The sequence below is a fragment of the Eptatretus burgeri genome, chromosome 4 (genome assembly GCF_056783735.1).
Source record: "Eptatretus burgeri isolate ZD-2024b chromosome 4, Ebu_testis_v1, whole genome shotgun sequence".
NCBI lineage: Eukaryota > Metazoa > Chordata > Myxini > Myxiniformes > Myxinidae > Eptatretus > Eptatretus burgeri.
The window spans coordinates 34828148-34850318 of NC_140964.1; the positions used below are offsets into that span (position 1 = coordinate 34828148).

Here is a 22171-nt window from a genome sequence, read left to right on the forward strand (position 1 = left end):
GTCTCAGGAGGTCTGTGGGGGGTTTGAGTGACTTGCTCCTGATCTAGGTGAGCTTCAGGACAGGTGGTCCTATCTTTTGAAAAGGAGTGTAATTTTGTTTGGTAACAGATGAGCTGTATTCTTCAACAAATGTTTAGAGACAGTATTTGACAATTAAATTTCATAACGAGCTTGTCGTTTGCCATACACTCCCATAGAAATTGAGAAATGTAAAACTTGCATTTTGAGAGATCAAGGAAATGGAGCACTCACATGACATGACTCTTCCACATTCCTTGCTGTACACTGGCATTTAGGTTGAGTAAATGATGTTTGGGAGGAGTTTGTTTGTGGTGTGTGATAGTGGCATTATTTTAAGGAAGGTGGATGGTGTAGCAGACTGCTGTTTCTCTCTCTCAGGTGCCACGAGTACCTCCGAGTTGAAGATATGCCGCGTTAGTCGGAGCGTGGGCAGCGTGCAGGGTGGGGACGAAGTGTTCCTGCTCTGTGATAAGGTTCAGAGAGGTGAATGCTTTTCTTTCTTTGCACACTCTGCTCATTTATTCAACTGTTCGGTCCTTGTAGGCAAATGGCTACATTATTAGACTACCCTCTACTAATCCAGCGATGTATGTGAATGTTGCTTTTTATTTTTTTTCCAAGTATGCAGATGATTAAAGGTACATGAGAGAGACCAAGAAATTGCATGAGTTGATTGAGTTGCAGGAAGGAAAACAGCTGGAGGAGGAGGGTGGTGGTGGGGTGGGGGGGGGAGGGTTAGCAAGGGTAGAAGAGGGCAATGGTGGGTATAAGATAAAGCATAAGGTGGCAATGGGTGGCACTCATGAAGGACTGGAGGGAGGGGTTTGGATAACAGATGCAGGGAATGCTTTTGTGGCTTGCATTAAATAATAATTTATGGTATGTACACTTTTTATTTGTTTCGTAAGCTTTGTCCTACCATTGTTGTGTAATTATGCTTTATATATAGACAGTAAAAACAGGGGCTACCCGGGTGTGGGGGGGGGGGGTGGGTGGGAGTGGGAGAGATACCCTGCACTGCCTGGTTGAGTGAGCTTTTCCCAGCGGTGGTTTTGGGACATGTTAGACGTTGAAAATCCGTGGAGTTGGAGGAGGAGCCGGCTTGGTAATTTGGGCAAAAAGATTGCTGGGTCCTGGATGGGCTCGAAACTCGGATGTTTGCATTGTTTCAAGCCTATGTAAGTCGCATGCCCTCAATCTAAGCTGCTTTGACATGTACAGCTGGTTACAGCACCGCTCGCATTACAATACAAAGATATCCTACGCAGGAAATGACCGTGTTGAATTACTTACTTGATCGTGCAAAGTTCATTTCCATTCCTCTCAGCTAGGGATAAAAGGAGCTGAGTTTTTTTTTTTTCCGTCGCACTTCATTCTAAACTCTAAAGGGTTTCTGCTGTTGTAGAATTCTACAAAGGTACCGTTGGAAAGATAATAATCTATTTACTTGGAACAAAAAAATTGTTTGTTCAATCGTAAACTTGCCTGTTTTAAAAGGGTTTGAAGAAGAAGTGCCCATGATTTATTCATGCAGTAGTTCGAACGATAGTATTTGTTGTTCTACCAAAGCAGGGACCCTTTATAAGGACACAGGAGTACAGAATGCGGTCAAAGCTGTGTTATCCGACACCCAAGGGACTTTTCCCCAGCCGATTAATCAAATATGCCTGTTATCAAAATGTTACATAGAATGGTACAAAAGAGCAACTTATTAAACTTTGCCTGTGAAAAAAAAAAAATAGACTGAATAATAACATTATTACAGTGGAGTATAAAGGTAATTACCAATGAATTGTGCAAAACAATAACGTACCTGTATTCTAAAATGTTAACTCGTCTTTTGAAGTTGATGGACGATCTAAATTCTAGTGTCAACTTTCTCAGACTCATCGGGCTCATCATCTTGTCGAACTCCAGAGGCTTTCTTGAACAGTTTCCTTATGTTGGACTGCTGCATTGTTTCTTACCTCTTCCTCATGAAATGTTCTTGTATGAGGTGCAGCTGCACCACTTCCTGGGTGCTGTAAGCTTTCTGCCTTTTCAGCAAAGTTCACAAGCATGTCAAGACCGTTACCAGCATGGGACCAAGTGATATGTTCAGTTGAAAAGTCGTCTTGTTCAACTTCCTTCTGTGGACTAACAACACTGTCGATTATTTTGGAGTCGGTCAAAACACGGGTCACTTCAACATGTCGGTCCACTTCACGCCGCTCTTCAATTTCGGTTATTGTCACTTGCCTGCCTCACCATACTGGAAATTTATTTGCAATTAGATGTCTTCCTTTGGGATATTGAAACTGATAAAATCTCCCTCATCTGACGAGCCTTCCACGAATATAATGCTTGGCAAAACCTTTCTCCATGCCCTTGGTAGAGTTGGACTCCGCTGACTCTCATGTGATCATAAAAATACTTTGCTTTCTCAATTAACATCGATCATCAGATTGGCGCTCTCTCTCTGAACACTTGAGCAAACCATTCATACAGAACTTTATCTAGCTGCTCCATCTTTGGCATGTGTGGAGTACGTTGTTTGTCAGCAGCTTTGTCTATCTCTGACTTGATGTAAAATTCCAGTTACTTGTCCTCCTGGGCCTTGGTGTCAGAGATGGTTGACGATCCAACGTTGTACTCGCGCTTCAACGTATTTCTATCGTCTCCCTTCTCCAGTCTCATATATATATATATATATATATATATATATATATATATATATATATATATATATATATATATATATATATATATATATATATATATATATATATATATATATATATATATCCTGGTGTTGGCGCAGTGGTTAGGGCAGCGGCTTGGGATCCAAAAGGTCCTGAGTTCAAGCCCCGTTGGGCCACTGAATTAATACACCAGGGGGTTGACTCAGCCTGTCATCCTTCTGAGGTCGGCGAAGTGAGTACCAGTGTACTGGGCCGGTGTATACCCCGGTTAAAATAGGTGTACCATATCCCTGTGTCGTAAGAGGCGACCAGGGTTGCGTCAGGAAGGGCATCCGGCGTAAAATATGTGCCAAATCACTATGCGGATCATTACGGATAATCCGCTGTGGCGACCCCTAACGGGAGCAGCCGAAAGAAGAAGGAGAAGATATATATATATATATATATATATATATATATATATATATATATATATATATATATATATATATATATATATATATATATATATATATATATATATGTCAATCTTTTGGTTGATTGTTCGCACAATCATTTTCCTCTTCCCACCAGAACTGCTCGATAGGGTAACATAAGCCATGATGCTATGCAAGGTAAACTACTACTTCTCCTCCCTGAATTTTCACTTGCATGTTCCACCAAAGATTTGGCATCCTGTGATTGGTTGTTGGGCATTGAGAGCCGGATGCATCACGGCGACGATTAGGACATGGATTTGTTCCTGTTTTTTGGTACGTTGAACATTGACTTGGGAAATGTCACAGAAGGGTTTGCAAAAGCAAGGAATTGAATGCTTGACATTTTGAGAAGCCAAGAGATTTTTCTGGCACCTCAGATGGTGTGGATTTACGACGGATGGACGCGGCTCTTGAACCGTGAGGATGTGACAAGGGCGTCGAGAGAAAAGCTTCATTTTCACCGCTCAGGCCAGGGTTGTGTTCAGTTACCAATTTTCTTGTAGAGCGCTTGCCGAGCGGCTTATAGGGGAACCCAAACGCTCAGACCACCTCGACGCTAATCTACTCCTTAGTACACTACAATATAAATATGATGTCTTTTCTCGATTTCCAAATTATAAAGTTGGTAATTTTGAAATTAAAGTCAATCTTCTTATTCTTCTTCAGATTAGCTGTGACGCCGCATCAGGAAGTTGACCGTTGTATCCGTACTCTCTCCCAGTTTCATTGCGGTACGATCTAACTCAAAACGGCGAATAATTTTCGATTTCCACAAGTATGCCGAGTTAATGCGCCTTTGGTGGTTGTAGTAATACAAACCGAGATGGTTTCATGCTACACCAATGACCGAAAGGCCCTATGTTTGCCAGAAATTGGATGAGGTTTGTCCAAAATACCTGTGTGGTACAAAATGTTCAAATTTACACAAAATGTTCACTTTTGTGCTCGAGCCATTTTACAGAGGACTGTTATGAAACAACAGATATGGCTAGATCTTGTGGTTATCTGCCACGATTGAGAGAGGATGCCATCCCCACGATTTAGCAGAAGAAACAGCCGTCGCTCAAAACTGTAAGACCGTCTCTACCCAGCCACCAGTACATGCATACGGGCGGTTTGAGCGGTGAATCAAACGCCTGTTGCCATTGCCCAGCAGTTACCACAAGAGCACCTGAAAATAATTCTCTTACCAACACAAACATCTGCAAATCAAATGGACCATTGTCTTTTTACAGTGGAGAGAAAATACTGTATGTATCATCATCTACTCCTCTGAGAGGATTTTTCTGAAGACATTAAAACTTTCAGGGTCCCCTTCCAACCTCCTACCCCCTACACAATCCCCCATCAAACATCACCCCCATAATACCCACCACCATCCCACAGCTCTGCCCCCACCATCCCACCCCCTCTCTACCACCCCCCCTCCCCATCAACAATACCCAACACCATCCCACCCCCACCCCCACCCCCTCCCGAGCAACACTTCTCCCTCCACTGGGGCGGGACATCGACACCTCACGGACATGAAAGTGAGACAATCCCGTAACATACAAGACACCAAGTCAGCCTGTGATGGTGGGACAAAGCATTTGTCACCCATTTTGTCCACGGTGTCTGAGTGCACCTGGGCCGTGTCGGCTGTTGGGCGATGATTGGTATTCCTGCTCGACTAATGTATAAACCGATTTATCAATTAAGACAAAATCCCTCCCTTATAAACCGTCATTTAAACAGAAAAACAAAACCCACCAATCTGTAGTGAACATGTAACCAGCGTTTTCATCTTCACGAACATTTCCTCTGCCTTCCTCTGAATCTCTCGCACAGGGCTCAAAACGATACAGCTCCACAATTCCCCTGAAAGTGTTCCCATCACTAATTCAGTTCCTAATAGTTTATTCAAAATCCCACTGATCAGTTTCAACATACTGAGAATCTTCATAATTGCTAATGATTGTGGAATCAGGATCGGAACCTGAGCTCGACCTGCACTGATTCTCTATGTAAAGCCGCCATTTGGATTAAGGTGGCTTCAAGATGTGACCTTCACATTTAGACCGTAACTAATGATTTTCAATGGTTTTCAGAAAAAAAAACATTGTTTGGGTTCCCCTTTAAGCATTCAAGCAAGCACTCCTTTCAAAAGCATTGATAAGAAACTGCTGGCTTGGCAAGCGCTAACAAGCTGCTTGGTAATTGATCGACCTGGTCGACTGTATCGCGTTTTTTTGTTGTTTGTTTATTTGTTTTCTGCTTTGATGGGGTGATGATAAACTTCACTACTGTCGGACACCATTATTCGCAGAACCTGCGTATTCACGGATCATAAATTATGACCTGCTTCTCCATTTGTGCTTCGTGTATTCGCGTTTTAAAATTATTCTTATTTATTTACACTTCAGGACTGGTCTCCTATATCCACCTGGGAAATTGGAAATCGGCCAATGTCACAGAATTGCATAAAAAGGAACAAAAACGGATCCCCTTAATTTCAGCCCAATTAGGTTACTGTACTTCGAATCATCAGCAGTGTCATGGAATCCATCATTGCAGTTGACATAAAATCATTCCTTTTCTCCAGCAGCCTCATCTCAGATCATCAATTCAGATATAGACCTGGTTACTCTACCTTGGACATGCTGCTTTGACTCTCCCAACAATGGTGGAGGTCCTCAATATCAGACATAAGATCAGGGCCATCTCTGGACATATTTCGAGCTTTTGATAGTCTGGCATCCTGCCTTGCTTTGCAAACTGTCTGCCTATGGAATCCAAGGCCAACTCCACTCTTGGATTCCTGACTTCCTCCACTCATAGACAACGTGTGGCTCTCAACAGAACCCTTTTATCTCCTCTCCCTGTCAAGGCTGGAGTACCCCAAGGCAGTGTTATAAAGCTCCATATTATTCCTAACCTTCATCATTGATCTCACTCACTCTGGAAAATCCTCTATTTCTTTGCTGATGACTCCACTCTCTGCCGTGACATCTCTCATCCTCCTGACAGACAGGCAGCAGCCTCTTCTCTCTCCTCGGGCCTCGACAAAATCACAAACTGGTCAAGCACAATTTTGCCTCTGTATCCATATTGTCCACCGCCTGTGTTCTCCCCTACCTCTCATCGTTGCCTGCATCCTTTGTTTGTCTGTCTCCGTCTACTTTCTCCCTCTGCCCTGCTGTTGGTGTTTCCCCTTTCTCATGCTGTTCCCTTTGTTATATTGTGGTCTGATTTGTTCTGTGTAATTACTCTTCTACAAGCCTAGACCATGTTTTAAATAAATAAATAAGTAACGAAATTGAGATAGCATAGCTAGCTGGACGGGTAACAGTTACAGTGCCCGTTTACATTAACATTTTGTATTAAAAACTCACACAGAAGCAACACGATCTTTCAAAGCACATCCGATTCATATAATGATGCACAATTTTACCGCACGCACTTGCAAAATACTGCAATTACATATTTCATCTCATGTGACAGGAAAATATCAGAGTTATTTTCCGAGTTGACGGAAAACCTTGCTTGGCTTGGAAGTGCAACTCACCAAGTTCGGGTGGAGCACTATCTTAAAGTTTGATTCACATCATGAACTTTCAAAGATCGTTGGATCAGTAGGCAATATGATCCAAGATTTGTGGCAATTGGGGTTCAAGCCATTTGTGCACGACATAATGCTTCTCTTAAAGGAGAGTAAATATATTGTTGTAGATTTCCACCCGTTCGGCATGCGGACGACCACCTTAGCCCAATTGCGGCCGTGCGTGCCCACCGAACGCGCAATCCAGTCGACACTTCCGGATCAACGCCGAAACCCAGCTACGGGTGTTTTTAACACACCATAAACCAGCCAATCCCTCTGTCCACGCGCTACAGAGTCCATCGCCGAATTGTCAATGTACCTAATTATTCGCGCAGACAGAGATACCGGGAGTTTATACCTCAACGGGACCTGCACGAAAACGAGCCACTTTCCGTATGCGAATGCCGAGCGGTTATATATCGCCAAGTCCTGTCGGACCAGATTATTTTATCGGCTTTGTAATCAGCCAGCTAATATCCCGAATGTTCCATGGCAGTCAATGTAGGAAGGGACGCAATGAGCAGGTGACATTCAACAATGGGGACATTTATTTCCACTCGGCACGTAAGCAGTCAATGGGGGGATGGGGGCAGGGCATGAGCAAAAAGCCTACAGCCGAGTTCTATTCGGAATGCAAGTATATACAGGCACTTAACAACAATTCTACTTTACCAGACTGGCGCCACACACGCACGCACACACACATAAAGAAATGGTGGCTGTTGCCTATTATAGGGCTTTCAGCTCGGAGGGACAGGCGAGCTGAAAGCCAGGGCCTGTCTCGGACCTGCCCGCCTCGTGCGGCCTTCGAGCGGCTCGATCCGCGGAGGAGGAAGAGAACGACGACCAAGATGGCGACCGCCAAGACGAGCCCAACAAGATGAACCCTCAGCACATGCCCAGACTGCGCTGATCACTCAACAGGACTAACTTTCAACGCGCCGATCCCATGGTGTAGAACGAACAAACTCCGACCAAGTCTTAACAAAGACTTTAATGGTACATGCTGCTTCCTTCCTTGGCACTCAGCATTTAAAAGGATAGCACATGTACAAATAACGCTAGGAAGGTAATCGCAAACCAACCAGCCAAGCAAGAATAGCAAACCAACCAAGAAACTGCTTTAGCAGCACCTTTCCTCTGTAAAGCCTTCTTCTTCTCCTCGTCTTCCCTTTATAAGGGGTGAGGTCCAGTGGCACCAATCTTCTGCCCTGCCATGACCACGATACTCCACTTCCCTCTGTCCTCATACAGCTCTGTCCACTCTCCAACCACACCCACCTTCCTGATATCCCTGCTCACATAATCCTCCCATCTCAACCGCAGTCTACCTCTTTTCCTCCTACCTTTCTCCTTCAACCTATCTGCTCTCTTTGCCATTCTCTCTCCCCCATCTGCACTAAGTGTCCAGCTCATCTCAGCTGGCATTTCACAAATCTCCCCATCAAGCTCATCTGCACACCAATCTCCTCCCTCAGTTCATCCATCCTCTTAATAACCCTCTTCACTCCCACAATCCTCCTGACCCAGTTGTTCTTGCAAACGTGCAGCCTCTGTTGTTGTCTCTGTCAGTACCATCATCTCCAGGCCGTAAAGGTAGGCCGGCATTACACACGACATCAAAACCTTCCCTTTCAATTTTCTTTATCTTTGTCTGCCATTAATCCCTCCACCCTCCTACACACATTCACACCCACTTGAATCCTCCTCCACACCTCTGCCTCTGGCTTACCAGCCCTGGTCACCGTTCCCCCCAGGTACTCAAACCTATTTCCCTGCCTGATCTCTTTCCCCCTCTAACCTAATATTCATTTCTTTTCTCTGCTGCCTGACCCACATCAGCTCAATCTTCTCCATACTAATCTTAAGCCCATTATTTTTCTCAAATGCCCTTTTCCACTCCCTCAGTCCTTCCTGCATCTCCTGCCCATCGTGCGTGCGTGTGTGTGTGTTTTAATATATATATATATATATATATATATATATATATATATATATATATATATATATATATATATATATTTATTTTTATTCATGTATATATACATTTGTGAAAGAATATCCCTGTGTCGTAAGAGGCGACCAGGGTTGCGTCAGGAAGGGCATCCGGCGTAAAACATGTGCCAAATCACTGCGGATCATACGGATGATCCGCTGTGGCGACCCCTAACGGGAGCAGCCGAAAGAAGAAGATATACATTTGTGAAAGAAAAAAATATTAAAATGTTATTAGCACCCTCTAGCTGTAGTGGTGAGCGTTAGCCGCAGATTGTCTCACACAGTCAAACCTAATCTGCAAAGAACAAAAGCCTGTCTGCCACCCAGACAATTGTTCCCGCCAATGCAAAGCAAAAAAAAACTGTAAGGCAAGTGCCATCAGGTGGAGATGCAGGTCAAAATGTGTGGAGCGTGACTAAGCACTCCCACCCGATCTCCAACAAACGTCAGTCCCATTCATATGCAGACCATATATTTTCAGGAGAGTTGATCATCCTGAAGTCACTATGCGGTCTTAACATTGAGGTCTCAACATTGAGGTCTTGTGTCATACTCCACAGTAAAGTAATTATCCCTATCAGAACATCACTTTTTCATTATAATGGACACCAGTTGGCATTGCATTGGCACTCATTAATTTATTATATAAGTTCTCTAATAATTATTTTATATAAGAAACTTATAAGTTCTCAGTGAGAACTAAATAGTTCAAGAAACTTCACTTTTTTATTTTCAATGTATTGTACAAGTATACAAACGACTGAAATAGTGAATAGCTGTACGTGAGCTGGAGGGGCAGCATTTGAAAAATTCAGAAATGTAATGAAAAGCAAGTTGCCCGAGTGTCTGCAAAGGAGAGTGTGTGTTGGTGTGTTGTCCCTGCATTGGCACATGGCACTTAAGCATAGTCTCTACAAAGAAGATGGAGCAAAACTTGATCGCCATACTAATAGCCATTGAAGGATGCTCTTCCTTCTCCGTGTGCAGCACAAGGCTACAAGTAGTATAATTGTGTGTGTGTGTGTGTGTGTGTGTGTGTGTGTGTGTGTGTGTGTGTGTGTGTGTGTGTGTGTGTGTGTGTGTGTGTGTGTGTGTGTGTGTGTGTGTGTGTGTGTGTGTGTGTGTGTGCGTGTGTGCGTGCGTGTGCGTGTGTGTGTGTGTGTGTGTGTGTGTGTGTGTGTGTGTGTGTGTGTGTGTGTGTGTGTGTGTGTGTGTGTGTCTGTCTGTCGGTCGACCAGTACACCGGTACTTATCTTGTAGCTTTCCACAATTTCATACCTAGCTAGGCCACTGTTTTGGTGGTGAACACACAGTGCTTTGTTTCCTTCACTGGTGGGCAGGATCTGAATAATGTTTCGTCATTTACTGCTTTGTTGTAATCTCGTTTATCATCATGTCTTTTTTATTTTTTTATTTTTTTTGTGAAATACTCAAGTACTGAGGTGCCTCACATTTTTCCACATGTGTGCAGATGACATTGAGGTGCGCTTCTCCATAGACAATTGGGAAGCGAAGGGTTCGTTCTCCCAGACAGACGTACATCGTCAGGTGGCCATTGTGTTCTGCACACCGCCGTTCCATGACCAGAACATTTATAATGAAATGACAGTACGCATGCAGCTGCGACGTCCTTCTGATGGGGAGGTTAGCGAGTCGGTTGACTTCCGTTACCTGCCCAGAGATCGAGGTGAACCGTCGCACTACCCTTTTGTACAAGTTATTGTTGTTGTTCTCCAAAGTAATTGTAACATTATTTTTCCCTTCCCCTTCTCCACCTCTTCAATTGAATTGAAAATGGGGAAATTTTCCTTTCAAGTTTCAAATGCTGCAGTGGAACAAAATGATTGCATCATAACAGACTAATTTTGGCTTAGGTTTGAGTGTTTGTGGCAAATGATTCAACAGCTGGATAAGTTAATTTGCATCTGAGTGGGGAGTGAGATAATGCATCTACAAATGGAAACAAAACTGGTGGTTACGATTTAAAATGTGACTAGCTTTATAAATTTGATGACAGTTGCTGCTAAAACATTACACCTGTTTAATGAATTATTATTATTTTCAATGATTATTTTTTAAATCACATTTAATTTTTTTAAGTTTGTGTATTGAGGTTCATAATAGCATGAGTGAGAAGTTGCAGATGAAAGGGGGGTATTGTACCCGTGGATGTAAAAATGGGAGAGTCCAAGAGGTGATGGACATCAAAATTGAACTCTTGGAGGGAAGTGGAAGACTCGGGAATACCTCTACGTCTGAGTTGTTTATCCTTTAAGGTACATCTTTGATGTTAGTCGAGGAGCAGATGGATTAGGGTACAAGTAGCTTGGAATAAGTGGAAAGCGTTTGGAGGTACGCAAGCTCGGATTATAAGCAACGGAGCCAGCCCAGAGTGGGGAGCCATATTTCGAGAGCGGCTCTGACCGTTATTTTCCACCCCTGTAATTATTTTCCAATCAGCTGCTGTAAAAATTCACCCCTTTACTACGGTCCTTAAACGTTCTTTATTTCTTGTTCTTTTATTGGGGCTGGCAGGATGGCCTGGAGGTACACACAGTCACCTCGAAGTTGTCCACCCTGGGTTTGAATCCAGGCTTCATTAAAAGCTGTCATCCCGGTGTTTCACAGGCAGGGTGATTTATTATGGTGTGTGCCGTCGCTCAGATGGACGTTATACCGGGCGTTCCGTCTGCCGACATTAGTTGGTGGATGTTAAAGATCCCAAGGTGTCCTTTGCAAACAGTAGGCGAGCTATTGCCAGCACCCTGAAGAAATTACAAAATCCTGCCCTAACCTACGGAGGGCATTGAATCGGCCCTCGGCCAATGATGTTACTCCACAGCTTTATGCTGCGTATGAAAAAAAAAAGATTCTTTTTTTTCTGGCTTTTTGGCCCATTTTACTCACAATGTGTTTGACATTTTGTAATATTAATGAATTTATTTATTTTTCCTTGGTGTCATGTACGAATGTACACCATGGAATTGTGGTGGATACTCTTTTTTTTTTTCATGTATGCCTATAGATCCATTTGGAATTGGCATAAAGCGCCAACGGAAGATGATTGATTTCACCAAGAGGCTTGAAGATATGCCTGGTATGTAGAGTTGATCTCCATAGTACATTATTTATTTGTTTACTTTTGCTTGGGATGCATCAAACTTGAGCCTTGAGTTTTCTTTCGTCTTTTTTTTTTTTTCCTTTCATAAGTGTCATGCCAAAATGTTTCACAGATGTGGATGATCCATGCCATCGCTGTTTAATGAGCCATTGGGTTTGAGCTGGACATGTGGTTTCTGTTTCGTTACATACAATTGTACAATTTCTGGGAAGTCCATCACTCCGGGGGGGGGGGGAGTGGTAGCTCAAAGTTTTTGAAACATGAAACTTCTGGAGGATTACAGCTTAAACATTGGTTATTACATCGGCTGTGAAAGCTGCATCGAAGTCCATCAGAATATTTTGTATACACAGAAATGGTGATATTCGCTCCATCCATCCTTCCATCCATCCATCCATCCATTGGGACCATACTCTGTGCAGAGCATTGGTGCTGCCTAAGCAGTCTCCTTGGCTATTGGGTACAATCCTGGACGGGTCGCCACAGTATGCCAGCATGTGGGCATTCTTTTTGATGACCTCAGAAAGATGACAGGCAGAGTCAATTCCACCTGGTATTAATTCAACAGCCGAGTGGAATTCAAACTCAGGATCACAGGATCCCAAGCCCACCACCCTAACCTTTAAAGCCAACACCAGGCATATATTCACACCAGTCTGTCCAATATTTCCTCTTCTTACAACCTTCCCTCCCTTCTGTTGCATGTACCACGTAATATGTAGACAGCCTCTTCCTGAATTCTGATTTCCTTTATTTGGGTCGGTTCATTCGGCTGTGTTGATCTTCATCACAAGTCATTCCATGTGCATCGTAGAAAGATGGGTTTTCAGTGTAGATGGCCCTTCCGAAGCCTTGGTGGTCTGATTCCTGTCCCAACAATTTAAATACTCCTAAATGGGGTGCAGTGATGGATTTGAAATGCTAATTACCTCCGCCACTGAAGGTGAAGGAGGTTATGTTTTCACCTCTTTCTGTCTGTTTGTTTGTCTGTCTCTGTGCAGGATATCTCAAAAAAAATTGTGAATGGATTTGGACGAAAATTTGTGGACTGGTTGAGTGTGTTGCAAGGACGAACTGATTAGATTTTGGTGAAGATCCAAATCCGGATCTGAATATGCGAATTATTTAATTTCTAAAGTGATTCTTCACCATTGAGAGATCGGGCCACAAGCGATATAGTACTGTATAGCATGATATTTCAAAAACGTATTGGGCCCGATATGTTCTCATGGATCGGGTATTGCGTGGCGGAGGTATGCGCTCTATCAAGTACCATTCTAGTATTTATATTGCAGCACACCAATTGTGGAAAGGCCCTTAAAGCTGTACACAATGTGTGAATAATGAATTTTGGAGTGCTCTTGCTGCCTGTATTCGGTTATGATGCAGCCGGATGAATGGCCTGTGCTGCTTGTCACAGGTATTTATGGGGGGGGGGAGTCATTTTCATCTTGTAGCCGTGGCTGAGATGAAGTCATGGGTGGGGGTATTTGAGAAAACGTGTTTCAAGAACGGACCTTGACTCAACGGTGGTGTATACAACTCGCACACCCATGCTTCTGAGAATTTGTTCTGCTGTTTACAACATTGTGTAATTATGCGATTGTTTGCATGCTACGGGATTTGGGATTGATTTTAATTCTCCGCTTTACTTGAAATTGTAACAATGTGGTCGATTATCTGTTTTCCTTCCTTTTCTTTGCAGGTCCTTTATGCAGAAAGCTACCTGTCAGACGGCCAATGGATAACCCGGCCATACCAAGTCATTCCCCGATGAATCCAGCCAAACCAACAGGTGAGAAAAGAATTCCACTGGAGATTTACCGAGTTTTAGGAATTTTAATTATTGCGTCTGAGTTAATGGAGGGGGAGGGACATTGGAGTTGCACTACAATATTCTGGAAATTAAACATTATTTTGGTGTGGGTTTTTTGGGGTGGGGGGGTATCCTTTAAATGCTGAGTGTCGAGCAAGGAACACATCTGCATGATGGAGTGGTGTCGTACCTTTCAATTTACAAGAATGTTGTATGAAAGTGCCATTCGCCTTATCCAAATCTGTCTTAGAGGATCACTCAAAAAAAGGGAGCATAATGGTTGGAGTATCCACTTGTACAGTTTCCAGCAAGTTTTGCACATGTGCTGGGGAAGGGTTACATGTTAACCAGCCATGGACACAATTAAATTTGGCCCTTGCCCCCTGAGGGTGTGACTACACTTTGAAGTCCTTTTTAACGTGATGCTGATTATTATGAGGGGGGAAAGGGGTTAAAACCAGTTTGATTTTTTTTTTTAAATAAGAAGAGTGAGAGATCCCCACATGGCATTGTGGAAGATCTTTCTTACATCAGAATTTGTTCCCGGATGGGGGGGGGGCGGTATTTGATAGTCGTTGAAAATGTGAAAGATTTGGTGCTGATTCACAAATAAGTCGGTGAGGTTTGATGAGAGCACTGTTCAGGTCACCTGTGCATGTCACTTACACAGGTGAAATGGGAGAGGGGGGGGGGTGGGTGGGGGGAACAAAAAAATATTTTGTGCTGTTTTTTCCAAAATGTTTATAGCTTTTTATTTTATTTATATGTTTAAAATCTTTTCTCAATACATTGAAACAAAGATGCATGATCGAGCGGCGTCCCGCTCTATTGTGTTCCGTCTAATACCATCATTTTTACGCTTTTTGTTTTAACCTGCAACCGAAATGGAGAAGACAGCGTTTTCCAATGGGCCTGAGAATATTTTGATCTCTTAATTCCACTTTGATTTGAAACATCACTGTCTGTATTCATTCACCAGTTTGAGTTGATGTTCTTTGTCTGAGCTCTTTCATGAGCCTAGACCATGTATAAAATAGTGGGTCTTGAGTCTTGTATCTTTCAGATCTCCATGTATAGGAAGTACAAGTTTGACAGAGATTAGATTTTGAACTCTTGATGCATTACATGGAACACTGTTATGCTGCTGTGATGCAGTACCCCCTGAAGGTTAGGCCAAAAAAAAAAAAAAATGTTGCATTGGCGTAACCCGCCCGACCCTAAAAATTCCGCCGACCCTACGTTTTTTTTTTTGTTTTTTTGCTATCGAAAAATTTTGCCGACCCTATTTTATTGCTATTTTTGTTGTTTTGCTATCGTTTTCAAGTATCTTGTTGATTGCGATCGCGATCGCAAAAACCCGGAAGTGTTTCGGACAGAACCCGCCGACAAAAAGGGTGGTACTCGAGCCGGGGGAGATTTTGGGAGGGATTTATTAGGAAAAAATAAAAATAAAAAATAAAAAGATCCCGACCGACCTACCCTATTTTTCAGTGACCCGTTACGCCAATGCAACATTTTTTTTTTTTTTTGGCCTTAGGGCAAAGATTTTGCCAGGGTAACAGCACACAATGGCCTGATTTATTTTTCGAAAGGTAAAGTGGGATTTTAAACTTCAAGCGAGTGCCAACTTGGAGGACACTGAGCTTTAACGTCCCTCCAAAGGACGGCACACTCATTGATTGATGCAACGCCCTGCTTGAAAAGCACGGGGATGACCATTTGTGGTCGGGACGAGAACTGAATCCAGACGAGACTGCTCAAGGTCTCACCTATAAATATTTCCTGTATGTTGTTGCTTTATTGGGTACACCACATCATCCTGTGTTGTGCTTCTGATTATTTGTATTTTCATTTGTTTTCTGCTGCAGTGACATTTGATATACACCCCATGCCACCAAGAATGACCTTTCAGTCGAACCCCACTCCCGACATCCACTCTGTTCATACCCAACATACCGCAATGCCCCAATACAATGTGCCTGGAATGGGAACAGGAGTTGGAGGGGATTGCTCCACTATGCCTGGGCCACCTGCAAGCCATATGAATTCCGTCTATACAGGGATTCAACCAACCCCTGTACCAAGTTCAGAGCCACAGGTTCCGAGAGCCTTCACCGGCACTGGGTCTTCGGCCCAGAATGATTCCTGCATGTCTTTCAATATTGAGGGCACCTTCACCGAGCTCCTCAAGCTTGAACCTGCTCCAAGTTTTCAGACGGAGCCCTGCAGTAGGCATGGGGGCAATGTACCCATGCCTTACACTGCCAAGAGCAGAACCACAAGTCGTTTGCCCAGTGATCTGGAAGGGGTCATGGTCACAGCATTGGGAACACCGAACTGTACTGCTCCTTCAGCCTGCTCTGCTTATCCACTTTTCACCGGCTGCCAGACAACCTATATATCATCCCCACTCCAGCAAAGCTCAGCTGTGCAGGCTGCCACCATCCCTGCCAGTGCAGCACCGATGTACTTGCCGTATTCTGGTACCTCCGCGTACAGTGTGCCCCAAGTTTGCGCACCTGTTTTTGGATACACGGGAGATGTGACTGTGATCGAACCTCGAGCAGGGCAGCACGTGATGCCCAATGCTGCAATTGGAGAGAGAGTCCACAGCACCACCATTAGTCAAGAATTGAGGGAAATAATAATGCGAGAGCCGCAGGGTAAGGCATTTGGTGTGCTGTTGCTGAAAGTGCATTTGAAAGGTCTGTGGTTTGTGTTTGAAATTTTAACGAGTGTAATAGGTGTGTTGGCTTCAAGGATCCAGCAATTGTACAAAGAGTGTTGAATATATGGTTTGTTGGAGTGTGTAAGCCGAAACTCCTACAAACTTCATTGTTCACTTTTGGACCTTTTGTATGACGTTGGGAGCTTTTTTGACAGAAACTCGTCCTCTGATTATAAAGGATGGGGGGTTTCAAAAGTCTGGAATGATAGGGATATACATTTGCCTCTGCCGCCGAAGGGGGATGGAGGTTATGTTTTCACCCCTGTGTCTGTTTATTAATTGCTGGAATCCTTCGGATTTCCGCAATTATTTTGGTCGGGTGTGTGTGTGTGTGTGTGTGTGTGTGTGTGTGTGTGTGTGTGTGTGTGTGTGTGTGTGTGTGTGTGTGTGTGTGTGTGTGTGTACCCTGTAGTAGCCACACCGTTTCAGCGATCATGACGCAAATGGGTACAGATGTCGGCCATGGTCCAACTTAGACACTTGTCATCTTTGGTGAATCTCGGTCAAAGGTCAAGGTCCAGGTCACCAAAAAAACGAAATTCTTATTTTCGCAGTCACGTCCGCTAAAATGGTCGTATCGACTTCAAACCAAATCCAAAATGTGCATCTTCAAATTCTGCATCCCACCATATGTCTCATTGGGGTGTCACACCAACACCCTTCTTAGCGGTCAGGGGTCGAATGTCAGGGGGGGTCGGGTCAAAACTTTCAAATTGCGATAGAAACGCCATTTCAAGTCCGATTGACTTCCAAGTTACGATCATGACCAAACTAAGTGCTATAACTCATTAAACAGTAGCACTATCTATCGACTTATAAGAACCAAATTGATTTCCAGGTTTTTGTTTTTTCAGAGATCATGGAGATATGACAAAGTTTATTCCGGCAATTCCTTGCTCAACGAGCAATTTCATTTGTTTGTTTGTGTGCATGATGTCTCAAAAAGTTGTGGACGGATCCGGATGAAACTTGGTGGACAGGTTGGGTGTGTGACAAGGACAAATTGATTCAGTTTTGGTGAAGATCCAAATCCGGATCTGAATATGATAATTATTTAATTTTTAAATTGATTCTCCACCATTGAGAGATTGGGCCAAAAACGATATAGTACTGTATAGCATGATATCTCAAAAATGTATTGGGCCCAATATGTTCTCGTGGATCAGGCATTACGTGGTGGAGGTATGCGTTCTTCCGAGTGCCCTTCAAGTTGTTTATGGGTTTCCTTGAACGTTCCTTAACATTGATGCATCGGTTTTTAGCACATTCGTTTGATTTCATTCTTTAGATCTTCAATAGTAGGTGGTCATTTGGTATAAACAAATGATTTCAGGTATCCCAAATAAAAAAAGTCAAGTGGTATTAAATCTGGACTAAGGAGTGGGAATTCTGTCTGTCCATGAGGTCCTATACACCTCAAAGGCATCCTCCTTCTCCTTCTCTTCCCTTTTGTAAGTGGTGAAGTGCAGCGGTACCAAGCTTCTGCCATGCCTCGACCACAGTACTCCTCCACTTCCCCCTTTCGTCAGCCATTTATCTGCACTTTCCAACCAGCCCACCTTATTGATACCTCTCCTCACAAAATCTCCCCATCTTAACCTGTCTACCTCTTTTCCTCCTACTTTGCTCCCTAAACTGATCTACTTTTTGCCATTCTCTTTTTCTCCATCTGCACCAAAAAAGTTCTAAAAAAATTTTTCATCAAAAATATTTCCTATGATTCCAGATTTTGAAACACCCTGCACATTAATATTGCTGCAACTTGCCAAATAAAGTTGTATGGCTTTTTAAAAATTTTGTAACTGCATGGTTTTATCAGGTATTTTGTGCGTGGTCCTTAATCCATGTCTCATTTCATCTCCTGCTTCTTCTTGCTCTAGATGGTGACCCCCCGGTGGATTTCACGAGCCAGGAGTTTGAACGGCTGATCAAGGGAACAGAAGGGTCCATGGGCAACGTACCAACTTCTAGCCAGGCACCATTTAGTAATCAGGGTCCTGGCAACGGGGTCTCTTAGCACGCGAAAGCTTTGGCCTTGGCCGAGCCTAGTTTCGTTGTTTCCGGATTGCACGCTTCTTGGCCTGTGGAAGAGCTGGACGACAGTTTGTTGCTCCCTTTGCAACGCATCAAACGAGGGACAAAGAAAGGACAAAGCAGTTTTTAAAACGTGGAAACCGGGCCAGGTCTTCTTTTTATTTTATTTTTTTATTATTTTTATTTTGGATAAAATTGTCTAACAATTCCAAACCACGTCTCTTGCCTTGGCATTTTGTTTTTGTCTCATATTACTGAGAACATTTCAACACTTGTTTAAAGTGGTAGAGGATAAACGTGTTACCCTGTTTTGTATGTTGCGTTGGTAAAAAGAAAAGAAAGGAGAGAAAAAAAAGCCTTGCTTGGCAAAAAAAGTTGAGGATTTATTTTGTGAAGTCAGGCCTTTTGCCTTGCTTTTAAAAATGTAATCATTTATTTTCATTTTTAAACGAATTTACTGCATTTTTCGGCTTTGGATTGTCATCTATGAGGGGGGCAGTATTTTCTTAAGCCATTTCTGCTTGGGTATTTTTTTTATTTTTTTATTTTTCAGGGATGAAGGGAGGAATGCGAAATGTCAATGCTTCGTTTCGATTATTTTCGAGATTGCCCTTTTGATATCGAGTCGAGTATATTTTAACAAAGCACTTTCTTCTTAAAAAAAAATAAATTAATTCTTATTTCAATTGACGAGGGCTTTTCGTTTTGAAACTATCTCCCAAAGTTTTTGACAGAGGCCGAATCGACCGAGGGCCAATGCTGTTGGTTCAACGGTGAGTGGTGGTCATGGGACTTGCAAGCTTCAAACTACTTGACCCTAACCTTCTGCTTCAGGGCACCTCCAGATTTTTAGCCATAAGTCTCTGGAACCGCTTAGTTTTTTTTTGTTTTTTTTATTTATTACCAATTTAATTTCATGAGTATCTGTGGAATTTCTCTCATCAACTTTAATTAACTATGCAACTTGAGGTTAAATGGGTCTCGTCTTTTTCTTGTATTGTGTACAATATATTTTGCTAACAAAGATGGTATGGCGATGGGCAGGGGTTGGGATGGGGCTTGCCATTGCATCGCAAAGACTGTTGAATTTCAGAGAATATATGAATTGTACGTTTGGTTGTACATGTGTAATACAACACACCATGATGCCTTCTGTTTTGACAGGGTGTTGCTCTGTTTGGTAAATGACTATGTCATAAACTTTGTTTTGAAAACAGTCTATTAGTTATAAAACTTAAAGTCTGAAGTGAATGTGTTATTTATCTATAAATATATATGTGTATGTAGTGTAGGTTTCAAATCGTGTTCTTCTCTTTTTCTTTTTTTGTCATGTATGCTTTTTTAAAAGTGTTTCTTTGTTTTTTTGTTAATAAAATGAATGAACAAAATTGATTGCATTGTAACATTCATTTATTTTTCTGTAAGCTTTAAATTCACATTGACGAGTAAGTCTGTGGGCAAACAACCTTAAGCCTCGAGGAAGGTAAAACGAGGAGCATTGGCTCGAAAGGGAGCATCTATTCTGGTAAACGTTTTGTTTTGTTTTATTTTCTTCAAATTGAGATGCTTTTTGGGTGCACTTGGTTATAACGTGGGTTGCTGTGCATTAGTGGCTGCTGACTCGGTATCTCTCAATTTCATCGAGGAAAAGTATGCATGTGTGTATGTATCATCTACTCCTCCGAGAGGATTTGACCGAGGAAGCTGAAACGTTTAGGAATTAATGAGGACACCCTGGAGTTGTGCATGTGCAAATTTTGTTTGATTCCATCGAGGTTTGAAAAAAATAAAAAAAATTCCCGACTTGACATTTTCTTCCTTTGGGAAGAGTTGGGGGGGGGGGTGAGGGGGGTGCATGTAATTGGAATTATCTGAGCTATATAACCACGATGCATTATATATGCACATAAGCAGTACGGATGTTTTTACGTCGTGTACGTAACCAGGGTTGATTTTAATTTTTTGAGTAATCGAGGCAGCGGTATGTTGCCTATACACTGCCAAAATAAATGGATGTGTCAGAAAAACGAGTTGCACGCTTGGAAGAAGATCTCCCATAGGGTGGGTACTCTGCTGCTATTATTAAGCCATCATGCATCTCTTGACTGTTTAAATTGAAGGTCCCCACATCATGTTTCAGGCTTTCTTTGGGGGAGGGGGGGATGTGGAATGTGTGTGATGCTTTGAATGGATAATCTGGATGTGGAAAGGTCCATTTGGTGCATCATTTTTTGTTGCATCCACATTCTGTTTTTACTTTTACTGTTGAATGAAGAACTTGCATCCACCCCCCCCCCTCTCCAAACAATGGTGGTTTATTTTATTTCTCTGATGGAGTTGCACTGATTGATGACTTGCCATGTAAAATTGTTTAACAGGGAAAGCTAATTTTTCTCGAGCACTATGTAGCATGGATTCCCACTTTGGGTTGGAGTCCTTTCCTTCTCTCTGCCATTTTTAAAGCTGTGCAGTCCAATGCTCAGAACGAATGCATATCCAAGGACGCAGAGGTGGAGGCCATGCTTGTTTTGGTTGTGGCTTTCTCCCATCTGAATACAGCCTTGAGTGATGCCTTACTTTCAATTCCTGAATCCAGACCTCTTATGCACCTTGTACCCTGTATACGATAATGTTGGTTGTTGAAGAGCGAGGTGATGAGGGCAAAAAGGCAATGAACTGATGGTGGAGCAGTGGGATAAGTAATGTAGTTAATATTGAAAGGAGGAAACACCAGCAGGTCGTAAGATCGTGTTCATATTTAGTAAGGGTTCTATTTCTTTCTTTCATTTGCTGGGAGTGTGGCTGTGCCACTGATGTAGTGCCCCCTGCAGGTTAGAGCTGGAATTTTTAATTTGGCTGTGGTTCCAGTGAAAGCACACCGACTCCTTGTGAAGGACACCGTGGGATCTTTAATGGCCACAAACTAATACCGGCAGATGTGATTCCCAGTTTAATGTCAATCTGAGAGGTGGCACCCATATTGATGAAACACCGTTACGATGGTTTCGAGCTGGGTTGGGATTTCAACCCAGGTGGAGGGCTTAAAAGTGAGTGCGCTTATTTCTCAGCTATTCTGTTTGCCCCAGGAAGGGTTTTTGGGTGTAGAAAAGATCATGGGTTGTCAAGGCAGGAGATGGTGTTCTGCCCCCTTTTTCTCCCATATGTGGAATCTTCTGCTTTGAGTCATTTATGGTGGAATGTTATCTTTAGTGAAATTCTGTTTACCTTGAAACTCTGTGTCTCTGTCTGTGTCTCTCTCTCTCTCTGTCTGTCTGTCTGTCTGTCTGTCTCTCACTCACTCACTCACTCACTCACTCACTCACTCACTCACTCACTCACTCACTCACTCACTCACTCACTCACACACACACACACATACACACACACACACACACACACACACACACACACACACACACACTTGTAGCTGATGCTGCGTTAAGTTTGGCAGATCTTTGCTGCTTTCGTGTCCCGCTTGAGTTCCTTCCGTGGCAATTGCGGTGAAAATGGCACGATTTTCGAAACACCTGCAAGGAGGAATTGCCACCAGCTCCGTCACAGACCGAAAACCCAGTACGGGATTTACACTGCACTGCTTGAACGATCGGCCATTTTCGAGGGAAAAACCTTCGGTGGGTGATCGGACATGGTGTTTCACATGTACACGATCAAAGAACCTTGACGCTGAAGAAGGCTGTTGGGTCCATCAC

The 22171-nt window shown here is 43.0% G+C and overlaps 1 protein-coding gene across 2 annotated transcripts in view; it reads left to right on the forward strand.

The window, feature by feature from the left end:
• Nucleotides 1-20269, forward strand: part of LOC147027789 (uncharacterized) — a 43922-nt gene extending 23653 nt beyond the window's left edge. For both annotated transcript variants that reach the window (XM_085877366.1, XM_085877367.1), the window contains exons 8-13: nucleotides 400-504; nucleotides 10234-10449; nucleotides 11788-11859; nucleotides 13589-13678; nucleotides 15568-16362; nucleotides 18308-20269. In XM_085877366.1, the coding sequence (XP_085733492.1) occupies nucleotides 400-504; nucleotides 10234-10449; nucleotides 11788-11859; nucleotides 13589-13678; nucleotides 15568-16362; nucleotides 18308-18444 (1415 nt within the window). In that variant the 3' untranslated portion in view covers nucleotides 18445-20269. The remainder of the gene's footprint in view (nucleotides 1-399; nucleotides 505-10233; nucleotides 10450-11787; nucleotides 11860-13588; nucleotides 13679-15567; nucleotides 16363-18307) is intronic.
• The last annotated feature ends 1902 nt before the right edge of the window (nucleotides 20270-22171 follow it).